The 20,097-nt window shown below is 36.3% G+C and overlaps 1 protein-coding gene across 2 annotated transcripts; it reads right to left on the bottom strand.

Annotated features, from left to right (window-relative positions):
- Positions 1-733: 733 nt before the first annotated feature.
- LOC121996351 (high mobility group B protein 14-like) lies at positions 734-10,482 on the bottom strand. Of its 2 annotated transcripts, XM_042550290.1 has the most exons (6): positions 10,174-10,482; positions 6,748-6,805; positions 6,632-6,676; positions 1,093-1,173; positions 969-1,013; positions 734-884 (listed from the first exon to the last, which is right to left on the bottom strand). In XM_042550290.1, the coding sequence occupies exons 1-5, from the start codon at positions 10,341-10,343 to the stop codon at positions 972-974; spliced, it is 396 nt and encodes a 131-aa protein (XP_042406224.1). In that variant the 5' UTR covers positions 10,344-10,482; the 3' UTR covers positions 734-884; positions 969-971. The 2 variants fall into 2 exon arrangements, with proteins under 2 accessions (XP_042406224.1, XP_042406223.1); XM_042550289.1 differs by having other exon boundaries at positions 734-1,013; positions 10,174-10,481.
- Positions 10,483-20,097: the final 9,615 nt, after the last annotated feature.

Here is a 20,097-nt window from a genome sequence, read left to right as displayed (position 1 = left end):
TTTTGCTATGACTGGTTTAAGCAAGAATCAGATTAAGAAAATTGAAAGGTAGTCTTGCTTTGATACCATATAAAACATGAACAGGGGAGGGAAATTTGAAATAATTAAGATAAGAACTGAAGAAGAGTTACAGACTTACTTCAAACTTCAAAGATTTAGTCATCGGCATGTTATGATGAAGTCAATTAGGGATGGATTTTGAGGTATGAATTGAAGTTTGTGTTTTGATAGAGGTGTCAAACTTTAAAATGGAGGAGAAAGTGACATCTATTTTCCTACATTGTGAGCTGCAAATCAATAAAGAAGCTTTATATAGACTTTGATAAGAAAGTTTTGTCAAACTTAGGTTTTGTGCAATTTTGAGTCATGAACTTGCACGGCATGAAAAACAACCGTTCATGTTTAATTTATCAGACCCTCTAACACCATCAATTTAAACATATGATAAAGCATGACATTTTAATTCAACTAAATAGGATCAACTACTAATGACACAATACTATGAACAGGAAAGCACTCGCATATTGGAACCAACGATGAATGATAAAATCTTTATCTTTATATTAAACCTAAAAAGTAATTTAAAAATAGCTATCGGTAAAAGTCAGCAGATCATGTTGTTGCTAAATGGACTAGACTGTTGTGGTTAGCCCTGCCTAATATACAGGTTGGATGCCATGCAAATAAATGGGCTGAGCCAGACGCCACAATAGAAGCAGGTGACAAGGACCAATTAGTTGGATTATTTTGACTATTTCAATATTCTGTTTAGATCCAATGTTTGACTTTGTTTAAAGTTTAGAAATAACAAGTTCTTACGTTCCATATATAATGGATTAATGACGTTGCATTAAAGTCCGTCTGGAGACGATCTTGGAAATGGCCTAATGAAAGAAGATAAAGGTGATCTCTGATCCTAAATAAACTAATATAATTTACAAGCAGCAATACATATCCAACATCCTTACCAATCACTCAAAGTCATCAGATTCATCAGAGAACTCTCCACTTTCCTGCAAAATTTAACAAAAAAAAAAAAGGGTATTAAGGCAAGGCAATTTTCTAAAAGACGGGAGATAAATGATGACGAACTTCTCGCTTGATATATGCAGCCATGGCCTTTTCAAATTCAGCTCTCTTTTCAGTAGCTTTGTCATAGTAAGAAACCTTTTCCTAAGAAACAAGGCACAAATGCTATCAATTAAGTACACTGTGGGTTTGATATAGTTGCTTCATTTCTCCTACCAAAAACAAAACAAACTTATGCCCCACCGTAAATACAATATTCTTTGATTTCACATATTGCATGCGTTTTATTAAACAATGAAACCACAGAAATCCATATGCAAATATTAGCAGAAATTACTTCCATGAAGTATCTTCTAACTATACAATGGTGAATTTACATTAGTATTCCCTTCCACATTGTCTTGGGAGGGTCCTGTGCCTAATTGACCATCATCACTGATGGAATCCATGTAGTTCCCACAGACTTGGATATAGAAAACATGCTATGCCAAATTTCTATGCAAACTTTATATGCATCATACACATTACGTGAACATTTAGACAAGCTTAGGTTATCAAAACATCCCTCACATAAAAATAATAAGAAAAAGTTAATCTTGAGCAACTGACCGGTAAAGAAAAATATTTAATTGACTAAGCAAACAAATCGTTCTAATTTCTAAAGGACGTGAACAGATGTCTATGCAGGTTAACAAAATGTCATGTTCGGCCACAAGAACTTATAACTTGATTAAGAAAACATGTCGTCTTACCTTTGTTATTTCTAGCCTAAGTTGTTTGATCAGATACAATAGCATATTTAAGGAGCAATAGCCATACCTTGATAAATCATAAATATAATGTAGCCCATTTCACTCTAGTTTTTGAGATTTTATATCAGTTGACAAACCCTTCATAATGGTACTGATTTACGTTTCTTTTCTCTGGGGCATGTGCTACTCCACCTTAGACAGGAAGGGATGCTAAACTATATAAAAATAAAAATTGGGCTCTGTCCGAACTTAGTTTTAAGGACTGCTGATAATGCAGTCAGATTACCGATGTATGATGTTTTGGGGTTGAACCAAATCAATCATAAATTATCTCGAAGTTCAAACTGCCTAGAAAATAAGTCATTCTATTCTATGAAATAGTCATTTCAAGTGACAATGATTAGCCGGGCATCAACTAGCAAACACTTCCTTAATAAGGATCCTAGATGTTAGGATGTATACTAAAAGCCTAGCTTTTGGATGTAAATGGATCTACAAAAGGAAAAGAATGACAGTCGGGAAGGTGAAAACCTTCAAAGCAAGGCTTGTTGCAAAAGGAAAACCTTTTCACCGGAAGTCATGCTTAAGTCTATCCGGATTCTTAGCTGCTCAAACATATTATAAGGTTTGACAAATGGATATCAAGACAACTTTCCTTGATGGAAGTCTTGAAGAAAACATTCATATGTAACAACCAAAGGGGATCATTGAAAAAGGCAAAGAGCATCTAGTTTGTAAAACTTAGTCGGTCTGTGGAGTGAAGCAAGTTTTAAGATCTTGGAACATCCGATTTAATGAAGTAATCCAGTTATATGGATTTATTCAATAACTGGATAAGTATTGTGTATTCAAGAAGAGTGACGGAAACGTGGTGGTATTTCTTGTACTATATGTAGATAACATTTTGTCAGTTGGCAACAATGACAAAGTGTAATTAGACATAAGGGTATGGTTGTCCAAGTATTTCGAAATAAAGGACTTGGGAAAATACGGACATATTCTTAGGATCAAAGTAATAAGGGATCGCAAGAAAAGGATGTAGTACTTATCCCAAGCTTCATACTTCGATTAAATCCTAAACTCATTTAGCATTTAAAACTCCAAGAAAGGTTTCTTGCTTTTTCGGTATGGAGTACCTTTATCCAAAGAGATGTCTCCTGAGACATCAAAGGAGATAAAGGTGATAAAGACAGTTCCTTATGTTTCGGCTGTAGGAAGTTTAATTTGATGCTATATATGAGACTGGATATTTGTTTTGTCGAAGGCATAGTCAGCAGATATCAAAGTAATCTAGGACAGGAATATTGGACTGCGGTAAATCATATATAAGTACCTAAGAAGGACTAGAGTTTATATGCTAAGTTTACCAAGCAAATAATAAGTTCCCTGTGGTTACAAGGATTTGGGTTTCCAATTAGAAAGGGACTATAAGAAGTCAACCTTAGGGTTTTGTGTTTACTTTAGGAAGTAGAGTCATAACAATGGAGGAGTGTTAAACATAGATGCTTTTCAGACTCCACTATGAAAGCTGAGTATTTAGCAATCTCTGTGGCAGCCAAATAAGTTGTATGACTTAGAAACTTCAAGATGGACTTAGAAGTGATTCCTGGTTTGCCCAAATTTATCACAATTTATTATGATAATAGTGGTACAGTAGCAAACTCGAAGGAACCACTAGCCCATGAAGCAAGTAAACACATTGAGCGCAAGTACCACCCGATACGAGACATCGTAAAACGAAGTGAAAATGTTGTCGCCAAGATTGCATTACACAGAAGATCCTTTCACTAAGGTCCTTCTGGCGAGAGCTTTAGATAGACATGATAAGGGGATGGGAATCAGATGTATGGCAGTATATATGACAGCATAATCTTTTAGTATAAGTGGGAGATTGTTAGGATGTATACTAAAAGCCTAGCTTTTGGTATAAACATTTATTAGAAATAAATAATCACATTGGTCAAATATCTATATTTATGATAAATGTAGTTGTCCATTTAGTTTATATTGTAGATAACATGGTGTGTGGTGTCACACACAGAAGATCATGTTATCAAGTGCCTTATAAATTATAAATAGTATCTCACGACAAAAAATGGAAAGAGACAAACCATTAGTATGGTCGTAGTGTAATTAGGTATTAGTTTATTTTGACTATATAATTGCACTAGTACACTTAGAGTGTATTGAGCAGGACCATTTTAGGTAAGTTCTTTTTATACTGACTTATAAAAGAACTAGACCATAGTTATTATGGAAGTGTGTGCTCTTAATCCTAATATAATAACAAGCACGTATATTTAGTATTTATTTCTTTAACTTATCAAAGGGTGAGATTTAGCTCGATAAATCAATAAGCCCGATAAGTTGGGAAATGATATTACGTATAGTGTGTGTTGTTGATTATAGAGGGAATCTGTGTCTTAGTTGTCTAGGTTGAGAATGTCCCCAAGAGGAACTCATAAGGTTTGTCATGTTAAACCCTGCAGGTGGACTTAGTCCGACATAACAATAAGGTTGAGTGGTACTACTCTTGGAGCTAGATATTAATTAAGTGAGTTGTCAGTAACTTACTTACTTAGTGGACATTCGTTATCTTAAACACAGGAAGACTAACACACTTATAAAAAGGAGCCCAAAAATGGAAGACTAACACACTTATAAAAAGGAGCCCAAAAATGTAATATGAGATTGGTGCGGTAGTGCAATAATAACTCTCTAGTGGAATGAGTTATTATTGATGAACTTAAGTTGTGTGTTCGGGGCGAACACGAGATACTTAAGCTCGTCGGGAGACCAAAACCAATTTCTCCTCTAGGTCCCTATCGTAGCCTCATTAGAGCCTCAAGATTCACCCAAAGAAAGGCCCATCTTGGTGTCCAAGAAAGGGGCCGACCCAATGCTTGGTAACCAAGCAAGGGCTGGCCACATTCTCTTCTATAGGGGCCGGCCCTATTGCTTGGTGATCAAGCTAGTAGGGGTCGACCACCATAATTCAAACAAGGAGGGTTGTTTTGAATTTTTTAAATCTTCTCTTTGTTGAAAACTATATGTTTTAAAAGAGATATTTTAATTTTTAAAAAACTTTCCTTATTTGAATTAGGTCACATGTTTTAATAGAGAGTTTTAAAAGTTTTAAAACTTTTCTTTTTTAACCATCTTCATGGTGCAAGAAAAAAGGAAGATAAGTTTTAAATTTTAAATTTTCTATCATCAAGTTAAAAAAGGAAATTTTATAAGAGAAGTTTTAAATTTTAAAACATGGTTTTAATTTTTAGAACTTTCCTTTTTTAAACCTCCACTTTAGGAAAGAGAGTTTGTTAAAATTTTATAAGAGTTTTTCTTTTTGTAAAATTTTATTTAAAAATTATTCCTTTCCTTTTAATGTGGCCGGCCACATTGCTTGGTGCCCAAGCATGTGGTCGGTCATAAAATAAATTTACAAGTCAATCAACAATTTGTTGATTGGTGATTGTTTCAATCTAGAGAAAGGAAAAGGAAAAATTAAAAGGGAAAAGGAAAACTTGAGAAATAAATTTAATTTCTTGTGAAAGTCTTTCCTTATTTGCCTTGGGCAAGTAATATAAAAGAAGGGGAGGGAAGGCCTTATGTGATAACAATTCAATTTGTGTTGTTGGAGATCTCAAGTGGCCGGCCCCCTTTTTCTTCTTTCTTCCCTTTTGCTCTTTTTGGTTCATTGGTGGAGGTTGTGGCCGAAACTCAAAGGAGGAGGAGAAGTTCTTCAGGTGGTGTTCGTCTTGGAAGATCGTCGCCCACACGACGTCCAAGAGGAGGCGAGGGATACGGCAGAAGATCTCGAGGTTTTTAGCTTACAAGGAAGAGGTATAACTAGTATTTAGTTTCCGCATCATACTAGTTAATTTTCCTTTGTAAAAATATCAAATACAAGAGACATTCGATTCTTGTTTTTCAAATTAGTTTTCAATGTTGTGTTTTTTTTTCTTTTCCTTGTGATTCGATTGTTCCTTTTGGTTAACCTAGAGTTATATAAGGAAATTAAATATTAACTTTCCTTAAAAGGCTTTGTCTAGTTGGTGGTGGTTGCTCCCATATCCAAGAAGGCCAAGTGCCTCGCCATGCAGTACTGGAAGCCAATTTTGGAAACTAATATTTAATTGAATTTATAACCTAGGTGATTTGGATCGAACGTGTTAAGTTCCGCAGGAGATCCAAGTCTAAACCTAAAAGAACATATAAGTTAAACTTGGAATCGAACGTGTTAAGTTCCGCAGACGATACAAGTTTAACTTAAAAGAGCACACGGTAGCTAGGAAAGGTTCAGATCCTGTACAAAATTTTTGTACAGTAGAACCATTAGGTTTTCCGAGTAGCAACCAACACTAGACATATAGAGATTGAAGTAATAAAGGACTATTTTTTAAGGACTAGTTAGGTTAATAATTTCAATTAACTCCTAGCTATAAATAGGATAAATCAAACCTAATAAAATTATCTCATTAATTTAATATATATTTTATCTATTTATTTAAATTTCAAAAATATATAATAAATTATTTATTTATTTACCATATAAAGACGCAGCGATTTTATTTTTTTTTCTTTTTATTTTATTTATTTATTTTATTTTTTAATATTTAGGTTAATTTTTTATTTTTAATTTAGATCTTAATATTTAAAAAATATTGAAATCATATCGACATGGCATAATATTGTACCGAAATCGTATAGTTTCAGTCATAAATTGAAACTCAAATACAACTCGAGATTTTAAACCATGCCTATATATATTATAGCATTTTTCTTCTGCCAAACAAAACTAACTCAATCATATGCATTGCATTGGTGTATAAAAAGATGCAAGGTCGAACCTCAAATGACATTGTTTTCCATTTCTCCCCACAGGCCTTGCCAATCTGTGGAAAAAGACATCATGCTAGATATATTAGGTCCAACCAAAAAAAAAAAAAAAATCTAAAAGTCATACATCCCGCATTGCTTTGACAGCTGGGTTTTCTTGCTGGTAGGTCTTCCGAAAATCTTCCCTTCAAAAAAAAAAGGGCACCTCAATACTTGCATAAAATAAATACACTTTTTTCTTTCAAAAATCTCTTCAAGGAAAAACATAAGAATTTGGGAGTGGAAAAACCAAACAAATACCAAAATATGATCTAACTTATCAATGCTTGCATAAAATAAATACACTTTTTTCTTTCAAAAATCTCTTCAAGGAAAAATAGAAGAATTTGGGATACTATCTTGCAACAAACCCAAATACCAAAATATGATCTAACTTATAAGGAGATCACAGCTTCTTCAATTTTCTTCCACTTGTGGAATCTCCATGGACTTTGGTACATGGGGTTGTTGAACCATATCTATTCATACAGAGTCCTTTCCCTATAAGAAGAATATAATTTTGGCAGCCTTGACCAAGTCCAAAAATTATGAGGCACCAAGTTGCATTATGTGAGGTGTTAGCTAGAAGTGATAATTGGACAAGTCAACCAAGCTAAGCAGTCTTGAAGTCATTCTCTTATATTATGTTCAACAAAAGGTAAACCTCACAAAACTACTATCATGCTCAATACTCTTAAGAGTTCCAAAATTACACATGACACCTGAGTGGTACACTCAGAAGATAACTAATACCAGGTGTCCTTATTTTATAATATTTTCATCCAAATCAACTTGCCATGGTTGAAATCCTTCGATCCATTTGAAGAATGCTTGACCAAGAACAAATTACATTTTCACCTAGCATCTTAAAGAGAAATTGCACCAAGTGATTCCTTCGCATCATATACCCACTAACCTCCACCCTCCATAGGCGTCACCTCCAAGGGCGTCCACATCGACATGCCTCCAAACCCTCTGTTAGACACTACTTTCAAGGTCAATACCCAGCCCCAAACACCATGTGATCCTCCATACTACAACTATGTCAATGCCCACAATGCATCAATGAACATGGTTGATGCCCTCATTGACTACTGATTTGAGTCTGAGCACTCACTTCCAGTTCCAAATGACGACCTCTTGGATGGCACAATGATGGGGTGCACTGTGAGTTTAAGGAGTTGGGCTAGCGAAGGGGTGCACCAGCATAGTGCTTTGTTCTCGGTCGACAAAAATCCTGATTTCAACATCCTTCACCGTGCAATGATGTGAATGACAGAGAGAGCACCACGAGTCATTGAGGTCAAGCGAGCTAGAAGGAGATGAGGGTTGTTGGAGGTGAAGGGGCTTGATATGGAGGACACTATTTGATTCAACTCCAAGTATGTTATTACATCAAATAAGATGAAAAGTATCACCTCCTTCCACAACTGAGTAAAGATTGGTACAACTGGATTGGAGGGACTCAACTAAATTAAGCAAAGTCGGTAAAAAAGTCATAAAATAATGATAAAGCGGTACAAGCTATCAGCTTACAAATGCATCCATGCATACTAAATGCAATTCTGAAATTTGCAGGAGTATATGACACAATATTGAAATACTGAAGCGGTGATTACTATAATTTACGCAAGATAAAATATATAGATAAACAACATAAGATTTTAGTAAGTGTAAAAGGAACTTAGTACCAAAACAACAAACAAACACAAAAAATTAACATATCCACTTATACATTCAATTTCTTGTACATTATAAAATTAATCATAATTGTTTTTTTTTTAATTATGTGAGCATGAAGAGCACTTTTCTCTATGCTGCAAACTCATCTTAAAAATTAAATTGGACTACTACACCAGTAATGATATAACTTAAGTCCGAACTCAACCTCTAGTTTCTTCAGACCATTTGAAAAAGTTGTTTAACCTACATCTCAACGTGGAACAATGCTCATTGCCAAGACCAATTGGTCAGACCATGACTGCTGCTGGAACAAATTCTACATGATGGTTGACCAAGTAGGGTAAGGGGTAGGGAGGGCAAGGACTTTTCAGTGCTGTGAAGAAACTGAAATACAACAATTCCCATGAGAATTAGGAGAGTTGGATACAAACTAAACTTCAACATTAATGAGAGACTTTGGTAAATTCAAGATCAAATTTCATCAAGATCTATTTAATGTTGCTTTAGAAAAAGGCCATTAGCCTTATTCTCTGAAACGAGGTTGTAAGAAATAAAACACTATTTTTGACTGGCATGCAAAGGATTAATGACCTTGGTATTCTATCTAACATGGCAAACAAATCATTACATGTGAACTGGAAACAATGAACAGTCAAATTCAAACAAAAGTTAAAGTTCTAGTACACAATTGCAAATTGGAGTAGATTTTGAAATAACATTGTAATTCAAACAAAAGTAGAAGTTATAGTCCACAATTGCAAATTGGAGTAGATTTTTGAAATAACATTGTAACTGATGCAATACAAGATACAAAGCGTCAAGATGCCATAGCTCGTTTTCTGACCACATTGCCTGCCCTCACACCCAATCATTACAAAGCAAAAATAAGCCAGAGAGTAGAAAAAGGGTAATTTCAGCAACTACATTACGCTACTCGATGACACCTGGAAGGTTAGGAACTTGTATATTGTAACCAAAATAAAACTGTATTTTAACAACACCAGACTAGCAACCATTGTAGCAGCATATCTACGTCATGATAATATGGCAGATAATCAGATTCTTGAACGTGTTTTATAATAACAATACTAAACCAGAAAACGTCCTTACTATCCAGGACCATAACTAGATATAAAGGTCATATCCTACAAAGATGTATACATTGAACGATGCTACAGCCATGGTATCTAAGCCCAAGTTCTAAGTTGTAACCTGGCCAGGGGATGAGAGAAGTTTTTGTCCCGAGGGCATACGGCCACTAGGAATTGATCCTGCCTCATTATAGTAAATCTATCACTCTCTAGCCAACTGAGCACCTGTGAGGACTAATGTGGCTCCACATTCAACAGCATAGGTACAAGTGCTAATTGGACTCAAATAATCCCAAAATATCAATTTTTTTCTTTATATAAAAAAAGTAAAAAAAAAAGACAAAAATAGAAGCCCAGCGCCTATTACGATAGACAAACATAACAAACACAAAATATAAACGGAGAGAACAATCCGAAACCTTTAGACGCAGCCAATCTCCTCGACACTAAGAACAAAAGAATTAAGCCCCAAGATGCACTCAACTACTCTAGCTAAAGACAAGAAGGAACCTAAAAGGAAAAAAGAACCTTATTATTATTTTTTTTTGCTGAAGTGCTAATACAGATGCAAAAAAATAAATCACTATTCTAACACGGCGTTGCAGACAACGATCCAACTGCAACAATCAAACTATGCAAGAAACACATGCCCCAACATCAAAAACATGAAGAAACCCAATGGCCGAGATTCGATAGGCGGCGGTTAAAAGCAAAGGGGGATAGAGTTGAACAAGGCGTACAGAAAGAAGAAGAATGCTGTGGGGGGCTTCTTCGGCTTGTGGCGGTGTTGGTGCTTTGCGGAGGAGGAAGGTTTCGGCTTTGATTTCGACTTCTTGGAGGGTTCCCTTTTGGACTTCATGGCGGTCTCAGCGTCGGCGGTGGTCTTCACTTTCTTCGCCCTCGTCTTCATCCCCAATCGATCGCGTCACTCAGTCTGTCGCTACTCCGATTGTTCATTATCTGCGGACTTGAATCGGACCAAGATTTGTAGTCCTCACAACCCGTTCGACTGGAGCCGTCGAAGAGCTAGGTCGATTGAAATATCAAAAAGATAGCCCACTGAAATTGAGACGAATAAATTGTTTTTTAATATCCATGGTAAAAAAAATCAAAAGGTACATTTAAAATTATAAAAAATTTAAAAGACGTATTTAACTTTTTAATTGTTTAAAATGCACGTTTGCTTTTTATTTTATCTCTCCAGTCAAAATACTGCATCAATAAGAAAAACAATTCAAAGAATAATATGAATGTGAGGTTGATTTTAAAATTTATATAATATTAAAATGGTATTCATATTAATTTTTAAAATACAGCATCATTATTTTTTTAAAAATCTATCACTAGTGATGCTATTCTTTAAAACCTAATACATTGCTGTTTTTTTGAATGCAACAACATGGTTAACGAGATGGGTAAGTTGTTGTTGCATAATGCTAATTCCACACGCGATGCGAATCCAATTGACAATTGCCACTTCGCTTTTACCACCCCGTATGAGACAGGATCTTCTGGATTATTTTTTATGGTCCAAGGGATGAATCACTCATATTTGTGATTGGATCATGATCACGGTCTGATCATAATTAATTGTGATCTTTTTCTGGATTCATCGTCCCCATCAAGTTATAGTTTGGTTCGGAGCGGACGGCCAAAGACCGCCCGGAGGAGACCCTCACTCGACGCCGAACAACCTGGCCACTTATCCACCACCGATGTCCTCCAGGTGACCTCCGGCTGTCCGCTTTGAACCAAACTATAATCTGATGGGAACGGTGAATCCAGTAAGGAATCACAATCAATTGTGGTCGGATCGCGATCATGATCTGACCACAAATATGAATGGTTCATCCCCTGAACCAAAACAAATGATCCAAGAGATCTACTCTCCCCCCTTATTCTCTCCACCTCTAGTTGGATAGTTGTAGTGCACACTTGTAACTAATTGAGACACGGTTTGAGAAAAAAAATCCTGAATAGTTGTCATATTTTAAAAAGAATATTAAAAAGATTTTTATTTCAATATTATTATAGTAATTTTTGTTGGTATTAGGTGCATAATATTTAATTCAGAATTTTAATGTATAATTAAGATTAAAATTAAATTAGTTATGATCTAACTAGTTGTGTAAGTGTACATATATAAATTACTTAATAAATATTGAAGTCATGATTATAAACTAGGTAATTACTAAGTTATAGTAAAACTAGGCACATGAAATCATGATTAGAATCACACATGAGCTGAGTTTTGACCCAACAATAAATTCTCAGCTGAAGATAGGGTCGATTTAAGGTATAGACTATTAAGATTTATGCCAAATCTCAAATTTATTGAAACCCATTGTTTTTAATATTTTAATTTTAGTTTATTTTTTTTAAATAGCCATCGTAATTTTTAATAAAAAAATATTCATGCCATTCACTTTTATCAATTATTGGTACCAATTAATTTATAATATTAAATTATTTCATAGATTTTTTATAATTATTATTTTTCAGTATATGCTATAATACCTAATTAATTTTCTTTTTCAATATCAGTCAAAATTCCTAACGGTCGGTTATCAAATAATTTTTTTTTTACGGTAATTTATCAAAAGATGTACGTAGTATAGTGTATTTATCAAAAGGCACATGGTAGGTTGATATTTACCAAAGGATGCAGTTTAACAAATTCAATTCCCAGATTATCCCTCTGGCTACCTGGCAACCACGTTGTTTAATCATCATTTTCCAAACATCCAAGGCACAAATCAAATTGAAAAATAATTTGTGGTTTGGATGCACGTCATTTCACCATCTCTCTCCCTCCATCCCTCTGCGTGGTGTTATAAACACGAAAGAAATATGAACCCTGCGCTTGCCATTACTGCTCGTGCTAGTTGGTAGGATTGCAATAGACCTATTAGGTTTTCGCCTGTTAGAGTTTCAAGAGGAGAACAAAGGACAACTGCAGTTAAGAACGTCAGCCGAGAAGGATAAACTTCTTGCAAGAGTGAAATTAGTAGAAGAATACATTTAAAGATTTAGACATGTATGTATAGATTTATTACTGTAAATTAGGGTAGTGATGGTAAATAAAAATTACAGTATTGTAGCAAAGGGTGGTGGAAAAATGGTTGTTATGGTTTATTTTGGTTGTGTGGGGAGTAAATATTCAACAACACCTGCAATATGATGTAATATTTTTAAGTCTTGTTATTTTCTGAAGTTGATAGTTAAGTTTGGCTAACCATTTTTTATTTAGAGTTTAGGGTTTAGTCAGTGATGGTCCTAATTTACAAGAAGTGTTTACTTCAATAGGGGCCTGATATCAATAATATCAGGCCCAACGTGGGCCTGATATCGATAATATCAGGCCCAACGTGGGCCTGATATCATCGACACCAGGCCTAATGTGATCTTTGGTTAAAAGTTGGATTTTACATCATATAGATCTTTTCCTCGCTTAACCCTTCCTAGTGGTTTCAATTGAGCAAAATTACAAATTAATGACAACACTTGATTATATAGTTGCAAATTTACTAAATTAATTTGGAATTTATTTATTAGGGACGATCATATAATGAAGAAATTCTCTCTGAGATATGGAATACACTTGATACAAATTCTAGCATTGGACATGGAGCTAATGTAGGAGAAGTATCCAGAACAAATATTCCATTATCTTCGCAGTATAGTTGTGTGCCTAACACAAATAGAAATAGAAGTAGTAATTTCACATTTGATCTAAATGAAGAAGCTAGTATTCAAGAAGATGAAGTTCTGAATCCTTGTACAACACTTGATCATTACTTTGAGCCTACTTGGAGTGAGGAGGAAGGGTATTATAACCGAATTGGAGAGGAATTGCAATGTAATACAGATGTACAAGAATTCTTAGGTGATGATATGCAGATTGAATAATATGAAATATCTCCAGAGCAGTACAGTGACTTAGAGGAGGAGTTCTCAATAGCTGATGATCCATATATTCTAAATTCTCGATTACTCCAAAGGCCAATTGAAGAGGCAACAGATGAGCATGAATTTTTTTTTGGATAGATTTTTCTGTCTCGACAAGAGTTCAAGAATGCACTTGTGAAATATGCCATGGTTAAACATATGAGATATAACCCAGTTGACACTGGGAAAAATAAAGTAAAAGTCGTCTGCTTCAATCAACCGTGTAAATGGAGAGTAGTTGCCCGAGGGGATGTAGAGTTCATTATTACGAAATATATAAAAGAACACCAATATGGCACCATTAGGGAAAGTGCTGATCATCAAGCATGCTCTTCATCCTCAATTTCTTGCTAATGAACAATACAAGCCAAGTATGATTATAGCAGATATAAAAGCTAGGTTTGGAGTGACCATATCATACAGAAAAGCATACATAGCTCGAGAGAAAGCGATGAAGAAAGTTGTTGGAGATTATGAACAAGCATATAGAGATCTTCCACTATATCTGCGTGAGTTAAGAGTCAAGGATGTTGAAACCTATGTGGCACTACACAGGAATGGGGATAATCAGTTCCAATGTTGTTTTTGGAGTTTTAGAACTTGTAGAAGAGTATTCAGGTCTTATCTTCGCGAATTGATTGGAATTGATGCCACACACCTAAGAGACAAATATCCGGGTGTGTTGTTGATGGCTACATCAATTGATGCTAATGACAATGTCCTCCCAGTAGCCTTTGGAATCGCTGAAGTTGAATGCGGGTCTGCATGGGAGTGGTTTTTGGATCATACGAAGAGATTCTTTGATGTTGATCCAGAGTCAATGACTATAGTGTCAGATAGACATCGCAACATTATATTAGCAGTTAGGAAAGTCTACCTTACTACCCATCATGCTTTTTGTTGCCACCACATGTCTTGTAATATGGTAACAGATACTGGCAGTAGGTCAGGTTTGAGCTTGTTTTGGGCAGCAGCTTGAGCAAACACAACACTCCAATATGATCTCATAATGCAGTCCATGCTTGAAAAACATCCAGATGCTCATAAGTAGCTTCAGAACATTGACCCTAAAAGATGGGCTAATGCACACTTTAGTGACAGAAGTTACACAATGCTAACAACCAATTGTGTAGAGAGTTTAAATGCTTTGTTCAAGGAGACGCGTGAACTTCCGATAAACAGGTTAATTGATAATACCAGAAGAAAGGTTGCTCAATGGTTCTTTAACCGTAGGGAGGAAGTGTTGAAATGGTATGTTGCGTTGACATCTCATGCTACCAAAGAAATGGAATCAAGGAGGGAGAAAGCTAGACGATATAAAGTCCACCCCTACTCTTAATTTGAAATGGAAGTAGAGACATGGGGTGCTTCATACATTGTTGATTTGGAGAGAAAATATTATAACTGCGGGGAGTTTCAAATTTCAGGATTGCTTTGCTAACATGCAATTGTCGGCATCATTCACCGGAACATGGATACACTCCCATATTGTGAACATTATTTTCATTCACAGAATTGGAATGCGACATACATGGATCGTATTTACCCTTGTCGAAGCAAGGAATTTTGGCTTAGGGGAGTAAACAACATTATAGTTCTATGTCCCCGTATCCTTGTGCAGTCGAGTAGGCGAAAGAAGGCAAGGATCGAGTCGAAACATAATGGGAAGATAAAAATCAAATGCAGCAGGTGCAAATAAATGAGCCATAATCGGAGGACCTGTAGAATGCCGCCAACCTCTGGTTCTTGAATTAATTGTAAATTGGAGGAGTTGATCCATATGTTTTGTATGCAGTACATACATAAGATTGTAAGAAAAATAGTTTTGGAAAGTGATGTTTCTGTTATATCATTTTATGTAGTATTTATTTTGTGATACAGTGGTATTGTAGGTATGAGAAGTGTCAACCATCACCTGCAAAGTATAATTAATATTTCACACCATATAGGTTTAGTATATCTCTGCATTTCAATTCAATAGGAAGGGGTTTGAAATTTCAAAGTAATGTAAATATGTTTTGAAATATAAATGAATTCAAACTCAGACAAAGGGATTGGAGTCATCCTTGAAAAATAAGATAGGAGTCATTGAAAAAGAAAACAGGTCACTGTTCCGTGCCAACTGGCACGGAGCAATAACTTCTAATCCAGGGGTATAAATTCGTTTTGACACCATATATATCATCTCCCTACTCAGACCATCACAGGGAATTTGATTTCAGGTAAATCCAAGTAGGAGAGGGTCATCAGTGGGTTTTGGTCAAAACCCACTGATGGACCTACACATCTCTGATTTGACCCATTTCAGTTCGAGTGGGATTCTAGAATTGCAAGGACTACAATGGTGCTAGCAAATCATGATTTAAAGCTATATATGTGTTGTAGGAAGTGTTGAAAAAAAATCAGCCACCGTTGGGCCTGATATGACAGCATATCAGGCCCACCGTGAGCATGAAATGAGAGCATATCAGGCCTAACGTGGGCCTGATATGAGAGCATATCAGGCCTAACGTAGGCTTGATATGAGTGCATCTCAGGCCCGACATGGGGCCTGATATTAAATCATTTCTTAAAACTTGATTCTATCTCCCCCTTCTATAAACTCAACACGTGCTACCATAGTCCTTATAAAAAAAATAAAATAAAATAACATTTGAAGGTGCTACCATAGGATTTTAGTCTACAACATATCCATCACTGGGTTCTGTGCCAACTGGCACGGAGCCATAACTTAGTTTCCAGGGGGTATAAATAAGTTTTGACACCATTTATACCATATCCCCACCCTGATCTTCTCATGGAACTTGATTTCAGGTAAATCCAAGTAGGGGAGGGCCATTAGTGGGTTTTGTTCAAAACCCATTAATGGACCTAAACAGCTCTCATTTGACCCATTTCAGTTCGAGTGGGATTCTGAAATTTCAAGGACTCTAACAATGCTAGCAAATCATGATTTAAAGCTATATATGTGTGGTAAAAGTGTTGAAAAAAAAAAATTCAGCCACCGTTGGCCCTGATATGACAGCATATCAAGCCCAACTAGCACGGAGCCATAACTTCGTTTCCAGGTTGTATAAATTCATTTTGACACCATATATACCATCTCCCTACCCATAACTTCACAGAGAAATTGATTTTAGGTAAATCCAAGTAGGGGAGGGCCATTAGTGGGGTTTGGTCAAAACCCACTGATGGACCTAAACACCTCTGATTTGACCTATTTCAGTTCGAGTGAGATTTTGGAATTTCAAGCACTCCAAAGGTGCTAGAAAATCATGATTTAAAGCTATATATGTGTGGTACAAGTGTTGGAAAAAAAATTCAGCCACCGTTGGGCCTGATATGTGAGCATATCAGGCCCACCGTGGGCCTGATATGGAAGCATATCAGGCCCAACATAGGGCCAGATATTAAATCGTTTCTTAGAACTTGATTCTATCTCCCCCTTCTATAAACTCAACATGTGCTACCATGGTTCTTATAAAAAAATAAAATAAAATAGCATTTGAAGGTGCTACCATATGGTTTAAGTCTACAGCATGGGCATCAGTGGGAGTGGATTCTGTGCCAACTGGCACGAAGCCATAACTTAGTTTCCAGGGGGTATAAATAAGTTTTGACACCATTTATACCATCTCCCCACCCTGACTTTCTCAGGGAACTTAATTTCAGGTAAATCCAAGTAGGGGAGGGCCATCAGTGGGTTTTGGTCAAAACCCACTGATGGACCTAAACACCTCTGATTTGACCCATTTCAATTCGAGTGGGATTCTAGAATTTCAAGGACTCCAACGGTGCTAGAAAATCATGATTTAAAGCTATATATGTGTGGTAGGAAGTGTTGAAAAAAAATGTAACCACCGTTGGGCCTGATATGAGAGCATATCAGGCCCAACGTGGGTCTGATATGAGCGCATATCAGGCCCAACGTAGGGCCTGATATTAAATCATTTCTTAAAACTTGATTCTATCTCCCCCTTCTATAAACTCAACACGTGCTACCATGGTCCTTATAAAAAAATAAAATAAAATAACATTTGAAGGTGCTACCATAGGGTTTAAGTCTACAGTATGGCTATTAGTGGGAGTGGGTTCTGTGCCAATTGGCACGAAGCCATAATTTAGTTTCTAGGGGGTATAAATAAGTTTTGACACCATTTATACCATCTCCCCACCCAGACCTTCTCAGGGAACTTGATTTCAGGTAAATCCAAGTAGAGGAGGGCCATTAGTGGATTTTGGTCAAAATCCACTGATAGACGTACACACCTATGATTTGACCCATTTCAGTTTGAGTGGGTTTATGGAATTTCAAGGACTCTAAAGGTGCTAGAATATCATGATTTAAAGCTATATATGTGTGGTAACAAGTGTTGAAAAAAAAAATTTAGCCACCTTTGGGCCTGATATGAGAGCATATCAAGCCCAACTAGCACGGAGCCATAACTTCATTTCCAGGTTGTATAAATTCATCGTGACACCATATATACCATCTCCCCACCCATACCTTCACAGGGGACTTGATTTCAGTTAAATCCAAGTAGGGGAGGGCTATCAGTGGGTTTTGGTCAAAACCCACTGATGGACCTACACACCTCTGATTTGACCTATTTCAGTTCGAGTGGGATTCTGGAATTGGAAGGATTCCAACGGTGCTAGCAAATCATGATTTAAAGCTATATATGTGTGGTAGGAAGTGTTGAAAAAAAAAAATTCAGGCACCGTTGGGCCTGATATGAGAGCATATCATGCCCAACTGACACGAAGCCATAACTTCGTTTCCAAGTTGTATAAATTCGTTGTTACACAATATATACCATATCCCCACCCATACCTTCACAGGGAACTTGATTTTAGGTAAATACAAGTAGGGGAGGGCCATCAGTGGGTTTTGGTCAAAACCCACTGATGGACCTACACACCTCTGATTTGACCCATTTCAGTTTGAGTGGGATTCTGGAATTGCAAGAACTCCAATGGTGCTAACAAATCATGATTTAAAGCTATATATGTGTGGTAGGAAGTGTTGAAAAAAAAAAATTCAGCCACCATTGGGCCTGATATGACAGCATATCAGGCCCACCGTGGGCCTAATATGACAGTATATCATATCAGGCCCACTGTGGGCCTCATATGAGAGCATATCAGGCCCAACGTGGGGCCTGATATTAAAGAGTATTATTAGAAAATAATAATAATTAATCATACAAATAAATCGAGTCGAATAAATTTAAAATATTTATTATGGGATATCAGGCTCAACTTTCAATTTGCAAAAGCGCACACTCTCCTACTTCGGTCGTCATCTTCTTCTTGAAGGCATTCTACGTAGCTCCGTTCGAGGCGTGACTCTACCATCACCAGCGTTCTAGCATTGGTTTCATATGTAGCTCCGTTGCTCATTTTGTGGTTCTTTCTATAACGGTTTAACCTAGGGTTTGTGTTACTGTTATGGCCATGTTAGAATAAGAGCATAGTCGTTATTACGGAATCTAAGAGTTATTTTTCTGGGTATAGTTATACGGTAGCTAGGTTCACAATGGCTACAAAAGAGGCATTGACCAGTGTGAGTACTGATCGACCAAGTTATCCTTATGTCAACAGAGGAAGAACTAAAAGAATAAACTGGAAAAGTACCATTTGTCACTTCAGAAAATTTATTTCTTCCGTTCAACCGACTGTAGAACAAGAACAGAAGATTCGAGGCACACCTTTTTCGTGGATCCTCGACCTCCCTAATAGTGCTTTTGTAAGAGCTCAGGTCCAAAATATGTTTGATAATTGAGATCAAGTGGAAAAAAACTTTATCTTCCATTGGAAGATACTCGAATTTACAAAGGTAGACGTGGGACTGATTCTCAGCCTACCCGACAATGGAGAGATAGTTCATCTCGATTTAAATGAGGCTTCCAGCGCACTGTACAAGGAGTTTTCCCAAGATTCAGATTGTTCTGCCAAACATTTGGAGAAATTGATTAGGAAGTCGAGATCAAATGACAAGCTGTACTGTCAGCTATATATCCTGTATTTTTTTGCAACTGTTCTGTTTTGTGGTAGTAGCAGTGTTCTCAGAATACCTGTGCTCTCCCTAATTGACTATGTAGATGATTTTGACAACTTAGCTAGGTTTAACTGGTGTAATGCAATATACAGTTTCATGGCTCCTCAATTAGACGTCATTGGCTTGGAGCTTACATTAAGACCAAAATCACAGGAAGCTGATGCAATGCCCAATGCCCCGTTGCTTAAGGGATTTCTAAATATTTTAGCTGTAAGTCCGATTACATATATATCACGAAATTTGTAATGAATATGAATTATTTTTATAATCATATTGTAGGTATGGGTGTGTGAGCACATCAACATTATTGCTCCAGACCATCCTGAAAAATTGCCTAGAATACTACGGTGGAGGTGGCCTAACTATCATGTTGACATAGTCAAAAAAATGATAGACCATGTAACTATAGATAAAATTTTAGTAGATTTAATTTCGGCAGAATCAGAGTTAGATTTACTACCAAACTGGGCTCAGCCAAGTGAGGCTCTTGAGTTGGTTGGCGAAGGATCTTTACAACAACCCGAAGAAGGTCTACTGCAGTGTGACGATACAGTAGATTGTAGTCAGTGCAAGGAAAAGGGAGAAAAAATTGAAAGTTTAAAGCAAGAATTACATAAAGCTACTAAAAGTTTGGACGAAGCTAATAAAAACCTAG

Source organism: Zingiber officinale, chromosome 6A, assembly GCF_018446385.1.
Source record: "Zingiber officinale cultivar Zhangliang chromosome 6A, Zo_v1.1, whole genome shotgun sequence".
In the NCBI taxonomy this organism is placed as follows: Eukaryota; Viridiplantae; Streptophyta; class Magnoliopsida; order Zingiberales; family Zingiberaceae; genus Zingiber; species Zingiber officinale.
The sequence above is the reverse complement of the archived record's forward strand: the minus strand, read 5'-3'. Positions and strand labels throughout refer to the sequence as shown.